Here is a 22920-nt window from a genome sequence, read left to right as displayed (position 1 = left end):
ATTCTCCATGTAGAGAGTACTCCCATGAACCCCTTGGACTTCTGTGCTCTATACATAGCCTATTAAAGTAAAGTAGGCCTATAGTAAGTGATTTTCTTCCCTTAGAATTAGTGTTAAATCAGAGTACAAACTTTTTCATGTCAAGGACCCCCAAATTGACACTAATTAGCCCGTGGACCCCCATTTGAAGAGATATGCCAGGGACCCTCATAAGAGAAGATTTTTACGGATCTAGCAGTGATTCTCAACCCGTTTAATTTCAAGGACCCCCAGTTTGACCTGAATTAGCTGGGTTACGGTACGGACCCCCATTTAATGGCATTTCTATCTCTGGGACACCCCAATACACGAATATTAAAAAAAATCTATGTTAATTTAACTCTGAGAGTGTACAAATGGAACCAAATGGACCCATTAGGGTAACTCTCAGAGTTAACAGACCCATAAGGGTCCATTTGGTTCCAAACTATAATTTAGCTGGGGACCCCCTGGCACTCCCTCAGGTACCCCTTTGAGAACCACTGTTTAAGCCTAGCAGACAAACTCTAAAAAAAAGTGTTTTACCCTGCATGGCTGCATGCCCTTTTTTCTTCTTTCTAATTATTTGTTCGGCCCCAAAACAAATGTTTTGTCGAGGCTTAAAGGTCTTTAAATAAATACTTTGTAAAATAAATCCTCTCTCTCCATCCACTACGATTGAAATTGATATATTTGAGAGAGAGAGAGAGGAGAGAGAGAAAGAGAGAGAGAGAGAGAGAGAGAGAGAGAGAGAGAGCGTGTGTGTGCTTTTTGCTTGTAGACCGGCTATTTTGTTTTGTGCAATGTGCAGTCCAAAGTTTCACCCGGACGACTTTACAGGTTACACACAGGAAATAGATGTGACGTAATTTCCTTGAGGAAGATAAACAAACGGAGCTGCAACACAACACTAGTACTACTTCTTTACTACTGTATCTCTTTATTATTAACTCTACTACTAAGTTATTATACAGTTGCATGTAACGCGTCGTCGCTACGTTACTCAAGCGTCGCTGTGTCGCTGGAGGACACTCCCCTCCCGAGCGCTACAGACTTCTATAGCGTCGTAGCACACATGGAAGACCCACTGGAAGTTGGTAAGAATAAATAATAACGTACAATACATCTAATGAATCCACCATCTTATTCTTAATTAATAGAAATGATAAAGTAAAACAAAAGTAATAGTAATAAAAAAAAAAAACTAAAAACACAAAACCTAATCTGAATCACAGTTGTATACAATAGGGGGGTCCTTGGAAAACAATGAAGACCCCTGATTTTTTTTTAAAAATCTATACAACTTTTATAATTAAACATTATACCAGCCACGGGATGGTGGTAAGTTCTGAGCACACTAATGTTAGTAGTTGCACTGCCTATTATTTATTCTTCTATTCATTTATATAATATGCAATATACGGAAACATCTAGCCCCGCAAGCAGAACCCGAATGTAGTAAAGTTTCTGACACTTTTATGACTTTACCCATTGGGTCCTGCTCCACGCTGGGCTGCCGCCAGTTACGCACACACAAATACAATGTAAACACGCCATGAGACGGACTTCTGCGCGCTTTTACCATGTTTATTCATGTATTGACTTACGAATGTGCGAACTATAAGTACCTTACATACCATACCGACACATCTCCTGTGTCGCGGAAGCCGTTAAGTATTTTTAATCCATGATTGATTAAAAATGTCGCTTCTTCCTACCTTGTTTATTGACACCTCATTGTACCGCCTATCTGGCTAGCTAGTGGTGCTACAGCTATGACGGAGCAGATCAGAGGGAGGGACGTAGCCCGCAAAGCCAACCGCACATCGGGAGGCGGTAAATAAACAAGAAGAAATCAAAGCGACATTTTTAATCAAACATGGATTAAAAATACTTAACGGCTTCCGCGACACAGGAGATTTTATCAGAGGTATGTAAGGTACTTATAGTTCGCACATCCGTAAGCAAACACAATAAAAAGCGCGGTAATAGCACGCCGATGGAAGAAAGGTTGAGTTTGTATATATCCGCGTTCCAACAATCGCATTGGAAAATCTTAGCATGACCAGGGACCCAACGTAAAGCAAGTTAAAGTCCAAATTTCATAAAAGCTTTATGTAGGGTTCCGAGAGGGGCTAGGAAACATCATGACTGGGTTGTTGAAATAAAAATAGTTTGATAACAGATATCAGACATTGACAACCATGTTTATGTGGCGTGTGTGTGTGTAGTAATGCTGGTTATGTTGTGTTGCATGGTTCCTGTGCAGAGCCATGTTTATGTGGTGTGTGTGTGTAGTATTGCTGGTTATAATAATAATAATAATAATAATAATAATAATACATTTTATTTATAAGGCGCCTTTCAGGGCACTCAAGGTCGCCGTACAGGTTAAAAACAGTACAAAAACACAGTTAAAAGCAGAACAAAAACACAGCTTGCAGCAGAAGACACAGGTCATGCAGGGTCATAGGCCTGCCTAAACAGGTGGGTTTTGAGGTGGGTTTGGAAAGTGGTGATAGAGTCCATGTTTCTGATGTCAGGGGGGAGGGAGTTCCAGAGGTGAGGGGCAGAGCGGCTGAAGGCTCTTGACCCCATGGTGGACAGACGGGCTGGGAGGACTTTCAGGGTGAGGGAGGAGGCAGACCTGAGAGACCGGGTGGGGATGTTGACGTGGACAAGGTATTGTGTTGCGTGGTTCCTGTAGTAATGCTGGTTATCTTGTGTTGCGTGGTTCCTGTGCAGAGCGGGCCCGGGCCTTCTGGTCGTCAGTGGACCTGGAGCAGGTGTTTGACGAGCTGGACGAATGTCTGTGTCACCTGAAGTACAGCATCACACACCGTACCGCCACGGACACAGGTAAACACACGCACATACGCACGCACACATGCACGCACGCACGCACACATGAATGTCTGTGTCACCTGAAGTACAGCATCACACACCGGACCGCTACGGACACAGGTAAACACACGCACATACGCACATACGCACACATGCACGCACGCACACATGAATGACTGTCACCTGAGATACAGCATCACTCACCGTACCGCTACGGACACAGGTAAACACACACACACACACACACACACACACACACACACACACACACACACACACACACACACACACACACACACACACACATGAATGACTGTCACCTGGAGTACAGCATCACAAAATAAATACTAAACTACAATGACTAAATCTAAGACTAAACACCCTGACAATTCTGTCAACAAATAAAAACTAGACTACAGTACATTGTTGGGGATGGACTAGTGGAAAAGAGATCCAGTAGAACTGAAGGACATTAAAGTCATCTTATGCCTGGTTGCATGATGAAAATAGTCGATCTACAAGCTCACAACGTGCCGCAGCGCGACGCGTTGTGAGCTTACAGATCGGCCAATTTCAGCATTCCATATACATATCAGCCATTACGACCCCCTCGAGGCAAAATCCAACTGCAGATTTAGTCGACTACAATCTTACGACTTTTAGGGCCGTTTGCACCAAGAAAGATTAAATAAAGTTTAGTTTAGTGTTAATCAGGGATTTGTTGATCAAGGATTAATTTTAATTCGAGTTGTGTTGCACCACTTAATTTTAAGCATTGCTTAACAGATCTGTGATTAAATCCTTAACCTGTGATTAAAATCCATTAAACTGTGATTAAAACTTTAAACTGTGATTAATTCATGGATTAAACTTTGTTGTGTGTCCGCCATCTTGGTTTTGCGCTGTAAATAAACAGCAGCAGTCGTGAGCATCATTAGCGTAGGCTTACCATACGTCCTCTTTTGCCCGGACAAGTCCTCTTTTGGGGGGCTGTCCGGGCAGTCCGGGGGGGTTTTATAAATTCCTTCAAATGTCCGGGGTTAAACTAATAGGCGAGTGCGCTCCGGTGCGGTATTTCCGAACGCGCCCATATCGCTACGCTCACAGACCATTCAGACCAATGATTGTGTATTACAATGCACGTTCAATGGTTCGTAGTGGAAAAACACTGTGGGAGGTGGACTTTCAGCCCGAACCCCGGAATGTGTATTATTCATAACTCTGCATGCACTGCGCGCTGACAGCAATGGTCCCGACCGCAGAGCAGAGAATGGCTCCGCGAGGCAACTATCTGGACATACCCACACATTCAGGGAGATGTCCTCTACCACACCCCACTCTCAGCTAAGCGGGAGAGGTGTAAAAATCACAGCAGCAGACCTTCTACTGGGGTCAACGCTCAAAACAGTACCGTTTCCAGACCCAGAATGGACACTGGACAAAAGAGGCCTCCGGGAGGCAACTATCTGGACATACCCACGCCCCCTGCGCCAAGCCCCCTTCGTGTGTGTGTGTGTGTGTGTGCAATGTTCATAAAATAAGAAAACATGGAGTAGGCCTATGTACATACAACATGCAATGTACAGGTAAAACATGTTAGTGCAAACATTATCCAAACACAACATCAGCAAATGTACAACATGCAATGTGCAAAAAGTTCAAAATCCAAAACAAAATCACGCAGGTATAAAAAGTCTAAAAATAAAAACATCATTTCAACAGGTGGTCCGTGGACCACTGGTCAGCCGTGAAGGTATTGCATGTGGTCCCTGACCATAAATCTAATAATGTAGCAAAGTGAGGATTTGGCATTTTCTTCCACGGAACAATGCATTACTTTTGGCGGACGTGGAAGTGCATCAATGTTATCAGTTACTGGGAAGTCTGAGGTTAAGACATTCCACAGAAAATGTAGTTCTCAAGAAGGGTGCAGTCTACCAGCTTACCTGATTGAGTCATGTTTATTAGGAAATACTGTGAGTGTGCGCACTTGTTTGTGTGTGACTTGTTTGTGTGTGTATTTCCAGGGAAGAGGGTGTGTGTGTGTGTGTGTGTGTGTGTGTGTGTGTGTGTGCGTGCGTGCGTGTGTGTATAATGCTGTTTGTTTCCACTTTGTTTGCAGTGATGTTTTGGCACAATGTGCTACTTTTGCATGATGTTTTTATTTTTAGACTTTTTATACCTGCGTGATTTTCTTTTGGATTTTGAACTTTTTGCACATTGCATGTTGTACATTTGCTGATGTTGTGTTTGGATAATGTTTGCACTAACATGTTTTACAATATTATTTTGTACAACCTACAGTAGCAAAGCATAAGATAATGGTTTGGAGAATAGGCTTTTTACAAGAGATAAGCCATTGCATACAGGTTCTTAAACTTTTAAATTTCAAGGACCCCCATAACTCTGAGAGTAAAACCAGATGGACCCATAAGAGTCCCATTTGATTCTATTTGTACAGTATCAGAGTTAAAAGTTATAAAAGGGTCCATTTGGTTCCATTTGTACTAGTACACTCTCAGAGTTACAGACCTGTAAGGGTCCATTTGGGTCCATGTGTTACACTCTCAGAGTTACAGACCTATAATGGGTCCATTTGGAACCCCCTCAAGGAACCATGAGGGTCCCTGGATCACACCTTTGAGAGCCACTGCTTTAAATAAATACATAACTAATATAGAGCATATTTTATCAAATTTAGGAGCCAAACCTTTTTGACAAATTGATTTAATTCAAACAGAACCGCACATGCACGCACACATGCACGCGCACATGTGTCCTCTTTTTGGTCATTCAGAATATGGTATGCCTACATTAGCGTTACTATTTCATTCATATTTGAGAATGTTTTAAGTAAATTATAGTGCCTGGAGCAAAAATATATATAATAATAAAAACCGTCTCGCTCGCAAAAAAAAACAACAGACGTATAAGCTCAGAGAGCGTCACTCCGTGGTGCGTGGTAGGTTTATAGATCTGTTCCGTTGATCACACACACACCACCACTTCCTCCGATAGTTTCCCATTCCAAAACAACAACAAACATGGCGCAGCGCGCAAGGGGTTCAAACTTCACTAGCCATGAAAAGCATTTATTATGTCAGTTAATGGAGCAGTATCGGAACACAATTGAAGACAAAAAAACTGACAATGTAATGGTGAGAAAAAAAGACTTGGCATGGGACGAGTTGTGTACGTGTTTCAATGGTTCAGCGGGTATCAAGGATAAAAGAGACGTCCCCAGTTTGAAAGCCTGTTGGAAAAACTTGAAAGCAAAGGCGAAAAAAGAAGCTTCTGAGGAAAGGAGGGAGACTTTTCTCACAGGAGGTGGACCCCCACCCGGAAAGATTGATGCGTTGTCACAGAAGATCATCGAGTTGATCCCACAGCAAATAAATCCCTTACCAAACCAATATGATGATGATGCCCTGGCTGACCATTTTGACCAACCCTTACTGCTGGTACCAGTGGACCCGGACGGTGCGGACCTACCATCAACGTCCACCTCTGAACGTGAGTTCAGTTGTGTGTGTGTGTGTGTGTGTGTGTGTGTGTGTGTGTGTGTGTGTGTGTGTGTGTGTGTGTGTGTGTGTGTGTGTGTGTGTGTGTGTGTGTGTGTGTGTGTGTGTGTGTGTGTGTGTGTGTGTGTGTGTGTGTGTGTGTGTGTGTGTGCGTGCGTGCGTGCCACTGTGTGTGTGTCATTTATTGTTCAGTATAATGTAATGTCAGCATCATGTCAGTAGTATTTTAATAATTATGGTCAGTATAATACCAGTTTAACATTTTTTTGCCCTGACAGTATAATACCAATATCATATTTCAGCATGATTATATTTAAATGATACTAATGCCCATGTTACAAAATCACTGTTTATAATTGTTCCTCATGTAGGCCTACATACATTGTAATGTAAATAAAACAAATTATGAAAACATAGTTCTGTGCCCATAGCCATGAGACAATTGTGCTATAGGCTACTGTACTAAACTAGTTTTTAAATCTTGTATGTATTTTTTAGATAATGGTGTACATGTGAAGACAGTTGCCCCCTCTGCTCCTGCCATTGTGAAAAAACGTGTCAGCAAAGGAGCAACCCCAGGACAGTCACACACGGTTCAGCACGGCAGCCCATCAAAGAGCAAGAGAGAGAAAAAGGACACAAATGAATATCATTTTTATGTACTGGAATTGGAGAAAGAGAAGAATATAATTCAGATAGAAAATGCAAAGTTACAGAGAGAAGTGCTTCTGTTGCAGAAAGAAGTGCTGCTGCTTCAAAAAGATGCACTCATGACTAATATGACAGCATTTACAGGCTTACAACCAATGCAATATCTTCTTAACCCATTCTGACCTGAGATCAGATTCATACGAGGTTTCCACTGGACACACACTGGGTCTGATTAACCCATTCTGACCTGAGATCAGATTCTAAAAAATGTCAGTCGTTCTTCGATTTTTCTAAAATAGTAGACCTACAAGCTCGTAGCGCGCCACTCGGTGGCGCGCTATGAGCTTGTAGATCTGCTATTTTTCAATAGCTAAAGCCAGCACCAAAATGGGTGCCCGTTCAGAATGGGTTAATGAACCCTAGTGTAAATAGATTCATGGTTGGTACAGTATTGTAGGCTAATGATTTTGTTAAGCCATTTACCTGTGTTGTAAATTTCACCAAAGGAGGTTGTGATCACTACTGTGATACACCATAGAGACCCAGTCCAGACAGTTTTGTGTTTTGTTTTTGTGTGGATTATAAATGCTAGATGTGGGCTATGAGTTTTTGTATTGAGTTGTTCTTGAAATGTACTGTACATCTCCAAACTGTTAAATTCTGAGCGGGAACCCTTTTTGGTGTTAGCATTATGTTATGCTTTAGCTATTGAAAAATAGCAGATCTACAAGCTCGTAGCGCGCCACCAAGTGGCGTTCTACGAGCTTGTAGGTCTGCTATTTTTTTTTAATAGAAGAACGACTGACATAGAAACATAGCTTTTTCAGAAAACTGTCAGGATGTAGAAGAACATTTTTTTAATCTGATCTCAGGTCAGAATGGGTTATTCAATCAATCCATCAATATGATCTGAATTTGAATTATTTATTTAGGAAATTGAAGAAAAACAAGACAACTGTTCTTTTATGAGTATGAAGACAAATATGTACGGTACAATAATTGTACAATAGACGTTTATTTGCATTGGCTGGCATACTTATCTGCAGATGTGTGTTGTATTGGACTATTAATAAATTAACACATTGGACACTTTGACATGTTTAGTATCTTCCTCAAAACACAGGCATTGAACAGCGTTCATTGTATTGGCTGTACAGTACACACAAGGAAAATATTACATTAACATGCTATAGAAGATGTAGAAGTGATTATTATAATTACAAATGTATCTTTCATTCGATTGATAGAGAAAAGTTTTCCTTTAGGCTTGTGTACATAATACACACCCGAATTAAGCAGCAAAATGGTTCTCAATTAAGGTCATCCGGACAGCAGTTCCATTTGCATTGGCAGCAGCGTGTTCCTCCTGGTCATCTTCTCCGTCGTCATGGGGACCCTCTTCAGCATCTTCTGGCAGCTCGTCTCCATATCTCTTCCCAAAGTTGTACAACACTGCCACTGCAACAATGACTGTCAATGTTGTCTTGAGCTTTATTCGAAGCCCATCCTTCAAGCAAGGAAACCTCCTTTTCCAAACTCCAAACACTCTCTCCACAAGACCTCTTGCTTTAATGTGGCTGGTATTGTACCGTCTCTCTGCTGGTGTTTGAGGGTGCAAAATGGGGGTCATCAGGTAGGCACGGCAGGCATATCCAAGGTCACCAACTAGGTGGCCTTGAAAGGCCTGACTTTCAAGCAGAGCACAGAGGTGGCTGTTTTCAAAAATCCGGCTGTCATGTGTTGATCCTGGCCATCGAGCTACAATGTTGCTGATTTGGCCCTCCTCGTCACACACAGCCTGAACATTAATAGAAAAGTGTCCCTTCCTGTTGCGAAACAGCTCTCCATTTTCTCCACCAGGGTTTTGAATGGGGATGTGAGTACAGTCAATTGCTCCTAGCACTCCTGGAAAACCAGATCTTCTGTAAAACTCAGCAGATGTTTCTCTTGTTGGAGCAAATCTTATGTACTGGTTTTTTAAAGACGCAATTGCTCGGGATACTCTTTCAACAATCCTACTCACTGTTGAGTCATGTACTCCGAAAAGGTCCCCATCCACCAGCTGGAAGCATCCGGTTGCATAAAAGCGCAAGGCTATCAGTAGCTGGACCAAGGGTGGTACAGCTGCATTCCTCTCAGTGGCATGTTCAATTGTAGGCCCTATTTTAGCAAGTATTGTCATTACAGAGTCTTTGCTGAATCTGTACCGCCTTTTGAATTCATCATAGTCATAATATTCGACTGGGTTTAGACGGTCCCTTATTCTTCTTTGAGGTGCTCTTTCGTTTTCTCTTTCATTTTCATGAAGCCATCTGATATATGCTGCCATGTTGTTTTAATTTAAACCTCCTCTCCTGCTGGTTTAGAATGAATCCCTTATTGATACTTAAATCAAAGTTTAAAGTTGTGGTGCAACAGGATTGACATTAATCCAGGTTTACTGTGAAAATTAAAACCAAGATTAAAAAAACGAAACCAAGATTAAAAGGCTGGTTTAAAACTAAACCGGATTAGTGAAAACTAGGTTTAAAGTTTGGTGCAACTGGATTAATAGATAAACCTTGATTTAAACCAGATTAAGGCTTAATCCTTCTTGGTGCAAACGGCCCTAGTCCACTAAAACTAGACTCACACTTAAAGGACCACTTCACCACTTTTCAACCCATCTTCATATAATAGGACGGTCCTCACTAATAATCATGAAAAAATGGCACGATTTCTTTCCACTCAGTCTGTGTCTCATAGGAGGGCTGTGGGCAGTTCCAGTGACATCATCGATGGGGAATACAAGCTAATAAAAACTGCAGGCTTTCTAGTCCTGAAAAGTTGCAATGCGAAAATGGAAGCCATCGTTCTCACGATAATGGAAATCTAGACATTTTGTAAAAGAATATTGTTTAAAAACAAATCTGCCTAATGATGATGTCACTGGAAGACGGTTTCTAAACTGCCCATAGCCGTCCTATGAGACACAGACTGAGTAGAAAGAAATCGTGCTATTTTTTCATGATTATTAATGAGGACCTATTATATGAAGATAGGTTGAAAAGTGGTGAAGTGGTCCTTTAAATATTTCCGGTGACAAAACATGTGACTAAAACGAAATGCAGTTTAGTTCAAAAGAAAAGACTATGACTAAACTAAAACATTTCAATTTGCTGTGTCGTTAACAGAATACATTCGTGCTCTGGCTGCCATCACGCTACTGGGCATCGAAGCAACCAGCAGAACAGAACCTGCTCAGAACCACTCTACCATCTACCCTGTTGTCGTCAGGACAGGTACCTGTCTCTGTCTGTCTGTCTGTGTGCATATACTGTAGCCTAGTGGCAGACCTTTATTAAGAAGTTATCTGGAGCCATCTGCTGGTGAAATTGAGAATGACATGTTTGTTCAAGCAAAGACCCTAGGAGGTGTATAGTTTCCCAGACGTTTTTGGGCACGGCATTGACAATGCCAGCTCAGTGGCCTTGTGGTTAGAGTGTCCGCCCTGAGACTGGGAGGTTGGGGTTCGATCCCCGGCCGGGTCATACCAAAGACTCTAAAAATGGGACCCAGTGCCTCCCTGCTTGACACTCAGCATCAAGGGTTGGATTGGGGGTAAGTCCCTGCGACATACTAGCGTCATGTCCAGGGGGTGTACTTGTACATCAAGCTGCCTCACGCTACAGAAACAGGAGATAGGCTCCTGCCCCTATGGGCCTCATGGCTACAGAAACAAGAGACAGGCTCCTGCCCCTATGGGCCTCATGGCTACAGAAACAGGAGATAGGCTCCTGCCCCCTATGGGCCTCATGGCTACAGAAACAGGAGATAGGCTCCTGCCCCTATGGGCCTCATGGCTACAGAAACAGGATATAGGCTCCTGCCCCTATGGGCCTCATGGCTACAGAAACAGGAGAAAGGCTCCTGCCCCTATGGGCCTCATGGCTACAGAAACAGGAGATAGGCTCCTGCCCCCTATGGGCCTCATGGCTACAGAAACAGGAGATAGGCTCCTGCCCCTATGGGCCTCATGGCTACAGAAACAGGAGATAGGCTCCTGCCCCTATGGGCCTCATGGCTACAGAAACAGGAGATAGGCTCCTGCCCCCTATGGGCCTCAATACAGAAACAGGAGATAGGCTCCTGCCCCTATGGGCCTCATGGCTCTGCAAGGCTACTTATTGACAATGCAAGGGGAATTCAGGTGGAATGTCCGCTAAATCTTGGCCCCACACTTTTCAATAATATTTGCCATTCTTTGTCTTTGGCTTGTAGTTGGAGCGTCTCAGGCGGACGAAGGACTGTCTTCCTCTTCTTCTCCCGTCCTGCTGACCAATGGCCTGCCGGAGCCTCGCTCGCCCCCCGTCGACCACAACGAAGAGACGACGCCTCCGCTGTCTCGGCTGCTTCCTCCGTACCGACCACACGACTGCAGCCCGGTACGGTCACGCCCCTTTTCTCAGTCCGCGAGCCGTTAACCCATTCTGACCTGAGATCAGATTCTGAAAAAGCTATGTTTCTCTTGTGACAGTCGTTCTTTGATTTTCAAAAATAGCAGACCTACAAGCTCGCGCGCTATGAGCTTGTAGATCTGCTATTTTTCAATAGCTAAAGCATAGCATAATGCTAACACCAAAAGGGGTTCCCGCCCCAAAATGGGTTAATTATGAATTGAGTGGGCAAAACCATACCTATTTATTAAAGAAATGTATAGCAGTGGTTCCCAAAGTGGGGTCCGGGGAACCCCCAGGGGTCCTTGAGGGAGTTCCAAGGGGGTCCCCAGCTGAATGATAGGTTGGAACCAAATGGACCCTTATGGGTCTGTTAACTCTGAGAGTGTACAAATGGGTCAAATTTGTACACGTGGGGGGAGAACTGTAACCTCCTCTCCTGTGTGTCTCAGGCCTGTGTGTCCTCAGCGGTCAGCGGTGTGTCTCTGTGGGGGGAGAACTGTAACCTCCTCTCCTGTGTGTCCTCAGCGGTCAGCGGTGTGTCTCTGTGGGGGGGAGAACTGTAACCTCCTCTCCTGTGTGTCCTCAGGCCTGTGTGTCCTCAGCGGTCAGCGGTGTGTCTCTGTGGGGGGGAGAACTGTAACCTCCTCTCCTGTGTGTCCTCAGCGGTCAGCGGTGTGTCTCTGTGGGGGGGAGAACTGTAACCTCCTCTCCTGTGTGTCCTCAGGCCTGTGTGTCCTCAGCGGTCAGCGGTGTGTCTCTGTGGGGGGAGAACTGTAACCTCCTCTCCTGTGTGTCCTCAGGCCTGTGTGTCCTCAGCGGTCAGCGGTGTGTCTCTGTGGGGGGAGAACCCCCTCCGGCTCCCGGAGTCCTGCGGCTTCAAGAGGCTGGTCGGCTCGCGTCCTGTGGCCGGGGGGGCGTCGGCGCAGGAAGGGGAGGAGCTAGACGACGATGACGACGGTAGGGGCTGAAACAAACGCGAAAAGCTGGGGTCGTTTTCTATACTATATAGACCGGCCAGCGCAACCACGATCTACAAGCTCGTAGTGCGGCACCGAGTGCCGCACTACGAGCTTGCAGGTCTGCTATTTTGTGAAGCATTTGTGAAAATGTGGTGCACATCTTTGAATATATATATATTATTTCAGAGTGAACGTTTTTAACTCAAATCTTGCTGCCCGCTCTAGTCTAGAAACCACTGCTTCGCGGCTGCAACTAACGAATTATTTGGCCGATTATTTCAACGATGAATCAGTTAATGGTGTTATGGCACTCATTTAGCTATCAGTGAAGAGAAGAGAGTCCGCACACAGGTTTGCTCCAAGGTGTTTGTTTTTTATTCAAAACACCATAAATATAACACGACGTTTCGGCCGTGAACGGCCTTCATCAGGTGATTTCATCATCACCTGATGAAGGCCGTTCACGGCCGAAACGTCGTGTTATATTTATGGTGTTTTGAATAAAAAACAAACACCTTGGAGCAAACCTGTGTGCGGACTCTCTTCTCTTCACTGTATGTACCTTATTAGTCCAGCACCAGACAGGAACTGGATGTGCGCTAGCCACCTACCTTTTTATACTCATTTAGCTATCACCTTGTACATTTATAACTAACAAAAAAAATATTTAGATGATTCATTAATTTAAAAAAAAGAATAGGATTGTTATGTATGATATTATGCTATCTTCATATTGTTATGTGTGATATTATGTTATCTTCAGATTGTTATGTGTGATATTATACTGTCTTCAGATTGTTATGTGTGATATTATACTGTCTTCAGATTGTTATGTGTGATATTATACTGTCTTCAGATTGTTATGTGTGATATTATACTGTCTTCAGATTGTTATGTGTGATATTATACTGTCTTCAGATTGTTATGTGTGATATTATGCTATCTTCAGATTCGAGCATTCGAGCATGGGGCTAAATATGTATTTTTTTACAACATTTTATGGTGATTTATTTTTTTATTATTTACTACAGTCCTAATAAACCCCAGGAAATTACATCTGGCCACAGAAGATCACAGGATCTACTGAATGTGAAGGTAGCCTACTGGGGGGAAGGCTTATACTGTGTGTGTGTGTATAGGCTCAATATGTCAGTTTGTCACATTCAATAGATCCTGTGATCTTTTGTGACCAGATGTAATTTCTTGGGGATTATTGGGACTATAGTAAATAATAAAAAATGAAATCGCCATAAAATGTTGTAAAAAATACATATTTAGCCCCATGCTCGAATGCTCAAAAACTGCTAAAATCCCTAAAACGAAAGAAAGCAGCAAATGAAAGAAAATGAACAACTCATCTTTTACTTTCTCTAATAACAACCTAAAACATGAACCGTGGTTGGGAAAAAACTAAAGTTGTCCTTTAACGCTGGGAAAACGGGAAGGGGAAAGGAACTGGTTGGAATAACGTGTTCCTTCCACGTGCTATACGTCCAACCAGGGAAACTCCCCCCCCCTGTCAGGTGTAAAAGGAGCAACTTGGACACTCAGGCATGAAGGAAGCATGAGTTCAAGTCCGTTGCTCTCCCCATGTCCCCCATATATGGGGACTAGGTTGGTCTCCCCTTGTCCCCCATATATGGGGACTAGGTTGGTCTCCCCTTGTCCCCCATATATGGGGACTAGGTTGGTCTCTCCTTGTCCCCCATATATGGGGACTAGGTTGGTGGAGGGTGTGTAGAGCCCAGGATCACATTATTAGATGATTGACACAGGGGTGAAAAAATGGGTTACAAAATCGTGGGATAAAAAAAAAAAAAAAAACACTGGAAAAACTGTGGTTAAGTGGAAAAACACCAGAATCGATTTAACGACTATACTAAATTAGTCTGCAACCCAATTAGAATAATGGATTAATTAGCGGTTTGCTGGTTGCAGCCCTCAAGGAGGACGAGGACGAGCCGGAGGCCGGGGGCGTGGCCTACAGAGCGCCGTGCGGCGCCCGCCTGCACGACCACCATGACGTGATGCGCTTCCTGCTCGTGACGGACAGCTTCCACGTGCTGCAGGTAGGTCTGTGAGTTTAACCCATTAACCCCCTTTTGGGCGTTATAGCATTATGTTACGCTTTAGCTATTGAAAATAGCAGATCTACAAGCTCATAGCGCGCCACCGAGTGGCGCGCTATGAGCAGAACCTCTCCTCAGGTCTAAATGGGCTAATATAACTAACTAGTGTCCTTCCCTGTTGCCAGGTGGATTTCTTCAGCTTCAACCGGGCCGTCGGATTGGACCCTCCTCGGCTGGCCAGCGTGGCTCGTCCCCCGGAGAAGGACCTGAGCCAGGTACGGTACGGTACGGTACAGTACAGTACAGTACAGTACAGCTACGGTGTTGAGCACATTACTGAGAAGGACCTGAGCCAGGTACGGTGCAGTGTTGTTTTCGTCGACAAAAAAACTAAGACGTAAAATGTTCGTCGACTACCGTTTTCCACTGGCGAAAAACTACATGGAAACTAAATGAAAACTATGCTATGATGACTGAAACTAAGACTAAATATACTGACAACTTCGTCAACAGATAAAAACTAGACTAAAATGTTAGGAAGGGACTAGTGGACAAGAGTATAAGACAAGTGTGTGTGTGTGTGTGTGTGTGTGTGTGTGTGTGTGTGTGTGTGTGTACGTTTACGTACACTAATGCTACCACCTAGCAGCACAGAAATAACAAATAGTTTGACAGTCCTTGTATAAAAACTCCAAAACCCGTCCGTTGTTGTCTTGCGGTGGAAACAAAAACCAGGGCCTGGAGCCCACGGCGGTGGAGCTGTGTCCGGCGCCCGACGGCTCGCGGCCCGCCGACTTCCGCTACCGCAAGGACCGCTGGCCGCACGGCTGCTTCCTGGGCCGCGGGCCGCGCCTCTACCGCGCCTGCTGCGACTGCGCCGACGGCGGCTGCGCAGACGCCCGGACCTGCGCCTGCGCGGCCCTGACCACCGGAGGGAGCCGCTACTCTCACAACAGGCTGACCGCGCCCGTCCCCGAAGGGTATAAGGGTCTGTGGGTCTGTGGGTCTGTCTGTCTGGTCTGTCTGTCTGTCTGTCTGTCTGTCTGTCTGTCTGTCTGTCTGTCTGTCTGTCTGTCTGTCTGTCTGTCTGTCTGTCTGTCTGTCTGTCTGCCTGCCTGTCTGTCTGTCTGTCTGTCTGTCTGTCTGCCTGTCTGTCTGTGGGTCTGTCTGCCTGCCTGTCTGTCTGTCTGTCTGTCTGTCTGTCTGTCTGTCTGTCTGTCTGTCTGTCTGCCTGCCTGTCTGTCTGTCTGCCTGTCTGTCTGTCTGTCTGTCTGTCTGTCTGTCTGCCTGTCTGCCTGTCTGTCTGTCTGTCATCCTTCCGAGTAGGCTATACCAACTTTGATGAGGCAGTATTTTTTTCTGAAAGAATGTATATTTTTCATTGAATATTTTCCGTCCACAACACTATATCTTCAGCGACGATCTTTAGCTGAACATGTGCAGATCTACAAGCAGTGCCACGCTACATACGACCTTGGGAAGATCTGCTAAGTTTAACCCTTTCTGACCTGAGATCAGATTCTAAAAAAATGTCCGTTTGAAAACGACAGTTTTCTGAAAAAAGCTATGTTTCCATGTGTCAGTCGTTCTTGTCGATTTTTCAAAAATAGCAGACCTACAAGCTCGTAGCACGCCATGAGCTTGTAGATCTGCTATTTTTTCAATAGCAATTTTTTTAATGCTAACACCAAAAGGGGTTCCCACCCCAAAATGGGTCGTTAAAAGGATGGTTAAAGTCGTTCAAAGCTAAGGTGACACAGATGCGTCCTCAGGTCTATAGTAAGTGTGTGTGTGTGTGTGTGCGCGCGTGTGTGCGTGTGCGACTGTGCGTGTGTGCGTCTACGTGACAGTGTGTATGAGTGCGGGCCGTGGTGCGGCTGCGTGCGGTCCCGCTGTCAGAACCGGCTGGTCCAGAGAGGCCTGACGGTCCGCCTCCAGGTCTTCCAGACGGCCCAGAGGGGCTGGGGCGTGCGCTGCAAGGACGACCTGGACACCGGCACCTTCATCTGCACGTACGCAGGTATTATATATACCTGTCTGTCTGTCTGTCTGTCTGTCTGTATGTATCTGGGTCTGTCTGTCTGTCTGTCTGTCTGTCTGTCTGTCTGTCTGTCTGTCTGTCTGTCTGTCTGTATGTATCTGGGTCTGTCTGTCTGTCTGTCTGTCTGTCTGTCTGTCTGTCTGTATGTATGTATCTGGGTCTGTCTGTATGTATCTGGGTCTGTCTGTCTGTCCGTCCTCATGAATGCATCTCCATCTTTTCGTTTTCTCTCTCTCTCCCCCCCCCCCCCTCCCCCTCCCTAGGTCTAGCGTTTTTGAGGGGGCGGGACCCGGACGAAGCCCCGCCCCTGAAGCAGGCGAGGAGGGCGGAGCTCCCGTGGGACGACGAGGTGGAGGTGGTCACGGAGTGGCTGGCGCCGGCGGCGGCGGCGACGCCCGACGCCAGGAGGCCCACCTCACCCCCGCTCCACGTCCCCGTCATCCAGACGAGACCCTCGGAGACCGCCGCGCAGGTCGGGACGAGACGCCGTTTATATACCAGTGTTGTTTTCGTCGACTAAAACTAAGACGAAAAATGTTCGTCCGACTACCTTTTTCCACTGAATAAAACTAAGCTGTGATGACTAAAAGTAAGACTAAATATACTGACAATTTCGTCAACAAATAAAAACTAGAGTAAAATGTTAGGAAGGGACTAGTGGACAAGAGATCCAGTATAAGTCATTTTACACTTGGTTGCATGCTGAAAATAGCCGATCTACAAGCTCACAACGTGTCGCGTTTATCAAGTGTAAAAACAGTCCTTACGACGGCATCAATGCCCACCAAAATAAATTTTAGTCGACTAAATCAACTGTAGATTTAGTCTGATTTTAAGGCATTTGTAAGAATCAGCCTCGAGTATTAGCGCCATCTGGTGGTCACCAGTTTAGGCTCTGAGTGGCAATTCTCCCATTATAAAAGAAATAATTTGTAATTCTATTATGCATGTAATGTGCATGTCGTCACCTGTACACCAGATTAGAGACATTTTCAAAATATGGATGAAAATAAATAAATCATTTGACGTCTTGTCGTCCGTGGCATCCGGTACTTAATTGGCAATTAGACGTCTTGACGTTTATGGCTCTTAAACTGTTTTAACTGAAATGTTCGTTCATGTTCAGTGATCAATGAAATGATCACATGACCCCGTGACACGATTCTTCTCTCTCGGGTCTCAGACACACGGCACTGCGGCCGACCAATCGGTGGGGGAGGAGACGGCCGTGTCTGCGGGACCGCTGAAGCCAATCAGAGCAGAGGACATGTACTTCCTGGACGCCACCAAGGAGGGAAACGTGGGCCGGTTCATCAATGTGAGGAGCCTCTTAATTAACCCATTCTGACCTGAGATCAGATTCATACAAGGTTTCCACTGGACACACACTGGTCTGATTAACCCATTCTGACCTGAGATCAGATTTAAAAAAATGTCAGTCGATTTTTCAAAAATAGCAGACCTACAAGCTCGTAGCGCGCCACTCGGCGCGCTATGAGCTTGTAGATCTGCTATTTTTCAATAGCTAAAGCGTAACATGATAACACCAAAATGGGTTCCCGGTCAGAATGGGTTAAACCTTAATTCATGTGGGCACGGTTCGCGAGGCAACGTTGGCGTTCACCAGTCAAGCATTTAGCAGACTCTCCCTGTCCAGATCGACTTACAGTAAGCGAGGGGTTAACGCATGCATCGAATGCAGAGAGACGGCATGGTGCCTCAGTAAACCAGGATTAAGCCAGTAACAGTAATACAGTAATCATGATACATTTTCAACCTGCTTTTCAAACCGGTTTGGTTTCAATTCAATTCAATTCAATCTTTATTGCAGACTCAAGGGGAATCCATATCACAGTACAGAACAACAATACAATAGATACAAATAATAATAATATAGAAAGAAATATACAATATAAAGAGTTCCACCATGTTCAGTTTTCGAACGTGCAAACGAGTTCGCCAATGGTTCCACGGTCTGGAGGAGAACCTGACAGAACTATAGGCGTATCGGGTTAGTAATGACATCAATGATGTCATTTTACTGACTCAGATACTCTACACGTAAATGTATACATTCAGAGATTGCGTAGCACAGCAGAGCAGGTGGGGACCCCACCACTGACCTGAGACCAGCCTCATGCAGTCATTGTAGGGCGGCCACTGTCAATCGTCTAATACTGGCTTGTTTATAACGACACCACAGGTGGGCGGTATACAGGGGTGCACAACAATATTTAAAAAGTGAAATCTTCACCGGTACTGAGCACATGCTACTTTTTATACACGGCATGTTTCCTTGCGCATACGGCTTCCGGCGCTGTCTATATATATGTCCTTGTCATCGGAGAGGTCATTTGAGATGATGTGGCCCCAAATATTTAATCTCGCTGCAGACACTTAAGGACATTCTGACCTGAGATCAGATTCATACGAGGTTTCCACTGGACACACACTGGTCTGATTAACCCATTCTGACCTGAGATCAGATTCTAAAAATGTCAGTCGTTCTTTGATTTTTCAAAAATAGCAGACCTACAAGCTCGTAGCTAGATCTGCTATTTTTCAATAGCTAAAGCATAACATGATGCTAACACCAAAAGGGGTTCCCGGTCAGAATGGGTTAAGGACAGAGCCAGAGAGATAAAAGTCCGGAAAGGTTAGATGTCTGTCTTTCCCTGCTTCGGACAATCATAATCTTGCTATTTTTTTGCATTATATTTAATGTCAAAGTCAGCACCGTACTGTGAGCATGAACTCAGCACTATATGGACTAAAAATGACCAAACGTCAGAGACATCCGCATACGTATGCTTTTATAGGACGTTCATTATAAACCACGAAGCAGATAAGTGTTCTGAATCATAGCCACGTTTGTAATAAACCAACCCGTTTGTAAATCAGTCAAGATTTGAACATACAACATACAACACACATTTGAGCAGAATATTTGCGCATACAACACACATTTGAGCAGAATATTTGAGCATACAACACACATTTGAGCAGAATATTTGAGCATACAACATACATTTGAGCAGAATATTTGAGCATACAACATACATTTGAGCATAATATTTGAGCATACAACACACATTTGAGCAGAATATTTGAGCATACAACACACATTTGAGCAGAATATTTGAGCATACAACATACATTTGAGCAGAATATTTGAGCATACAACACACATTTGAGCATAATATTTGAGCATACAACACACATTTGAGCAGAATATTTGAGCATACAACACACATTTGAGCAGAATATTTGAGCATACAACATACATTTGAGCAGAATATTTGAGCATACAACACACATTTGAGCAGGATATTTGAGCATACAACACACATTTGAGCAGGATATTTGAGCATACAACATACTGTACTGTAGCCCCTCAGCAAGATGGCCGCCGGGTGAACTATGTCAGAGACTCCGCCTTCAGCCATTCACCCAACCAGTTTTCACGTCATGGCCATACATATACAGTAAGCACCACATAGAGTGGCGAACATACCTATATTTGCCGATATTTGCCTGATGAAGACCTAGTCGGTCGAAAGGTTGCAATTTGTTGCCTTAAAATAAAGTAAGTCTCTGAGGATGTTCTCTCTCTTCGTTGATGTTGGCCTGAAATCCAGCACCTGGCCTGAATATAGGCATTGAGATGTGCACACTTCATCTTCTCTGTGTGAACTTCACCATGAATAAGACATGGCTGAAAGACCATACTGTAGCACAGGCTAATTCATTGATTGATTGATTAATATGTGGCAGTCAGTTGTTGGCTTTTGACGTGTGTGTGTGCGCGTGTGTGTGCGTGTGCGTGTGTGTGTGTGTGTGTGTGTGCGTGCGTGCGTGCGTGTCTGTCTGCAGCAAACCTGTGATCCGAACCTGTTCGTCCAGAACGTTTTCACAGACACACACGACCCGGGCTACCCTGTGATCTGCTTCTTTACCAACAGGTAAATGTTTCACCTTTGTGCGTGTGCACGTGTGCGTGCTTTTTACCATGAAACACACACACACACACACACGTTTGTATTGATGGACATGGACATTTGAGGACACATTTTCACGATTTTTCATCTACAAGGTCCTTGTAGAGCTGCTATTTTTCAATGGCTAAAGTATAACATAATGATTAAAACATCAAAAGGGGTTCCCTCCCGCCCAGAACGAGTTTAACAATGCGACGCGTTGTTTCCCGCAGGGTGTTGGAGGCGGGGACAGAGCTGACCTGGAGGTATTCCCCCGACACAGGAAGTACACCTTCGGACCAGGAAGTGGCGTGTCAGTGCGGGAGCGATGGTTGCCGTGCGAAGCTGCTCTCACAAACGGAGGCTGTGTAGCGGTGGGGGTTAGCGACGTTACATTAATGTTATGGCCAGCGTAGCGGTGGGGTTAGCGACGTTACATTAATGTTATGGCCAGCGTAGCGGTGGGGTTAGCGACGTTACATTAATGTTACGGCCAGCGTAGCGGTGGGGTTAGCGACGTTACATTAATGTTACGGCCAGCGTAACGGTGGGGTTAGCGACGTTACATTAATGTTACGGCCAGCGTAGCGGTGGGGTTAGCGACGTTACATTAATGTTATGGCCAGCGTAGCGTTGGGGTTAGCAACGTTACATTAAAACACATTCAGACCGCACGCCGTGTGGGAACGTCATAACTAATCCAACCGACGGGTTGCTAGGACATTTTCATTGATATTGAGAAAAATATTCTGATTTTTTTTTCTTTTCTTTTTTCTTTTTTTTGGCCTCCAAGGCCACCATACTCTTCGCACATCCGCGGTCCCCGGACACTTCCCCGTTTACCGCTGCAGAAAGAATCCCTCGTATCTCCTAATCTAGGGAGCTCTCCGTGGTTTTCATCAGATGGATATACTAAGCTCTCCATTTCTGACTTCTGACCTGCCTCTCGTTCAAAATATGAACGCGAGGGATTATTTCGCGATTTCTTTTTTTATCGTAACGAGAGCGAGTTAAGCAAGCTAAAATATGTCTCCGTTTGTTTTCCGGAACGGAAGAGGGGGGGGGGCTTTACAGAGTAAAAGCGGCCATATCTTCCTGGCACCCCGAGCTTCTATTTTGAAAGAAATCCCCGGCGCTGTGTTTGTGTTTAATGTTACGGTCAGTGTTGAAACATCACACTGCTGTAATTAAGGTGCTATAAGTGATTAGTTTAGTTAAAACAAAATGTTTTTTTTTTTGTTAAAAAGAAATCCATATTCGTAGCCACTGTAATAAATTACTCTTAAAGGACCACTTCTTATCTTCATAAAATACCATTTTATTTATTTTCTACTCAATCTGTGTCTCATAGGCGGGCTGTGGGACAGTTCAGAAACTCGTCCACCAGTAATGTCATCGTTAGCCAGATTTATTTTTATAACAAGATTTGTATTATCGTGAGAACGATGGCTTCCATTTTCCCATTGCAACTTTTCAGCAATAGAAAGCCTCCGGTTTCTATTTGCTTGGATTCCCCCCCGTCGATGGTGTCACTGGTGGACGGGTTTCTGAACTGCCCACCGCCCTCCTATGAGACACTGACAGGTTTCTGAACTGCCCACAGCCCTCCTATGAGACACTGACAGGTTTCTGAACTGCCCACAGCCCTCCTATGAGACACAGACAGGTTTCTGAACTGCCCACATCCCTCCTATGAGACACAGGCAGGTTTCTGAACTGCCCACTGCCCTCCTATGAGACACAGACAGGTTTCTGAACTGCCCACCGCCCTCCTATGAGACACAGACAGGCTTCTGAACTGCCCACAGCCCTCCTATGAGACACTGACAGGTTTCTGAACTGCCCACCGCCCTGACTGAGACACTGAGACACAGATCGAGTAGAAAACAATTGTGGCATTTTATCATGAACATTAATTAAGTGGTCCAGCACCATTTCAAACATTTTTTTTGTAACGACTCAGAGTAATGTATTGTGTTGTTTTTGCAATTCAAGCAGTTTGTACTAAATGTAATGTTAAAATATTCTAATGGCTGTAATCTCATAATATTTGTTTGTTCTTTTTTTTTTTACTATTGAAACGTTTCATCGTTGTACTTTGTAATAAAACTTGCAAAGAAAAAGCACTGTAGTGTGTACTGATGTGACGTTTATGTCAGTGGTTCCCAAAGTGGGGTCTGGGTACCCCTAGGGGTCCCTGAGAGAGTTCCAGGGGGTCCCCAAATGGACCCTTATTTGGATGAAATAAAGAAAAGGCCAGTGTGGACAACTCTCGTCAGAGGTAAATATATTCATGTGAAAAGGACATATAATGAGTGCTGGCATTTTCTTTATTTCATCTTGTATCTTCGAGCCTTAATGCACCTAGAAGGACTTTGTTCTAACCTACAATCTACAACAC

General features: G+C 44.5%; 1 protein-coding gene across 2 annotated transcripts; it reads left to right on the top strand.

The window, feature by feature from the left end:
* Window positions 1-902: 902 nt before the first annotated feature.
* Window positions 903-22627, top strand: setdb2 (SET domain bifurcated histone lysine methyltransferase 2). Of its 2 annotated transcripts, none has more exons than XR_013964623.1 (13): window positions 903-1115; window positions 2764-2877; window positions 10208-10315; window positions 11295-11458; window positions 12274-12430; window positions 14371-14501; window positions 14687-14776; window positions 15237-15481; window positions 16352-16513; window positions 16806-17014; window positions 17726-17860; window positions 20416-20504; window positions 20753-20804. XR_013964623.1 is itself a non-coding variant. In XM_080772438.1 (13 exons), exons 1-13 carry the CDS (start codon window positions 1094-1096, stop codon window positions 20889-20891), a joined length of 1773 nt encoding a protein of 590 aa, XP_080628564.1. In that variant the 5' UTR covers window positions 903-1093; the 3' UTR covers window positions 20892-22627. The 2 variants fall into 2 exon arrangements, 1 of the variants encoding a protein (XP_080628564.1); XM_080772438.1 differs by having other exon boundaries at window positions 16352-16521; window positions 20753-22627.
* The last annotated feature ends 293 nt before the right edge of the window (window positions 22628-22920 follow it).

Source organism: Protomyctophum bolini (assembly GCF_963924005.1).
Source record: "Protomyctophum bolini genome assembly, chromosome: 9".
In the NCBI taxonomy this organism is placed as follows: domain Eukaryota; kingdom Metazoa; phylum Chordata; class Actinopteri; order Myctophiformes; family Myctophidae; genus Protomyctophum; species Protomyctophum bolini.
This window is presented reverse-complemented; position numbering and strand designations above follow the sequence as displayed.

Coding starts and splice junctions, on each gene's coding strand:
- setdb2 (XM_080772438.1), top strand. CDS start 1,094: ATGGAAGACCCACTGGAAGTTG. Junction 15,482..16,351: donor ACCGCGCCCGTCCCCGAAGG/GTATAAGGGTCT, acceptor TCTACGTGACAG/TGTGTATGAGTGCGGGCCGT. Junction 17,015..17,725: donor CCTCGGAGACCGCCGCGCAG/GTCGGGACGAGA, acceptor CTCGGGTCTCAG/ACACACGGCACTGCGGCCGA.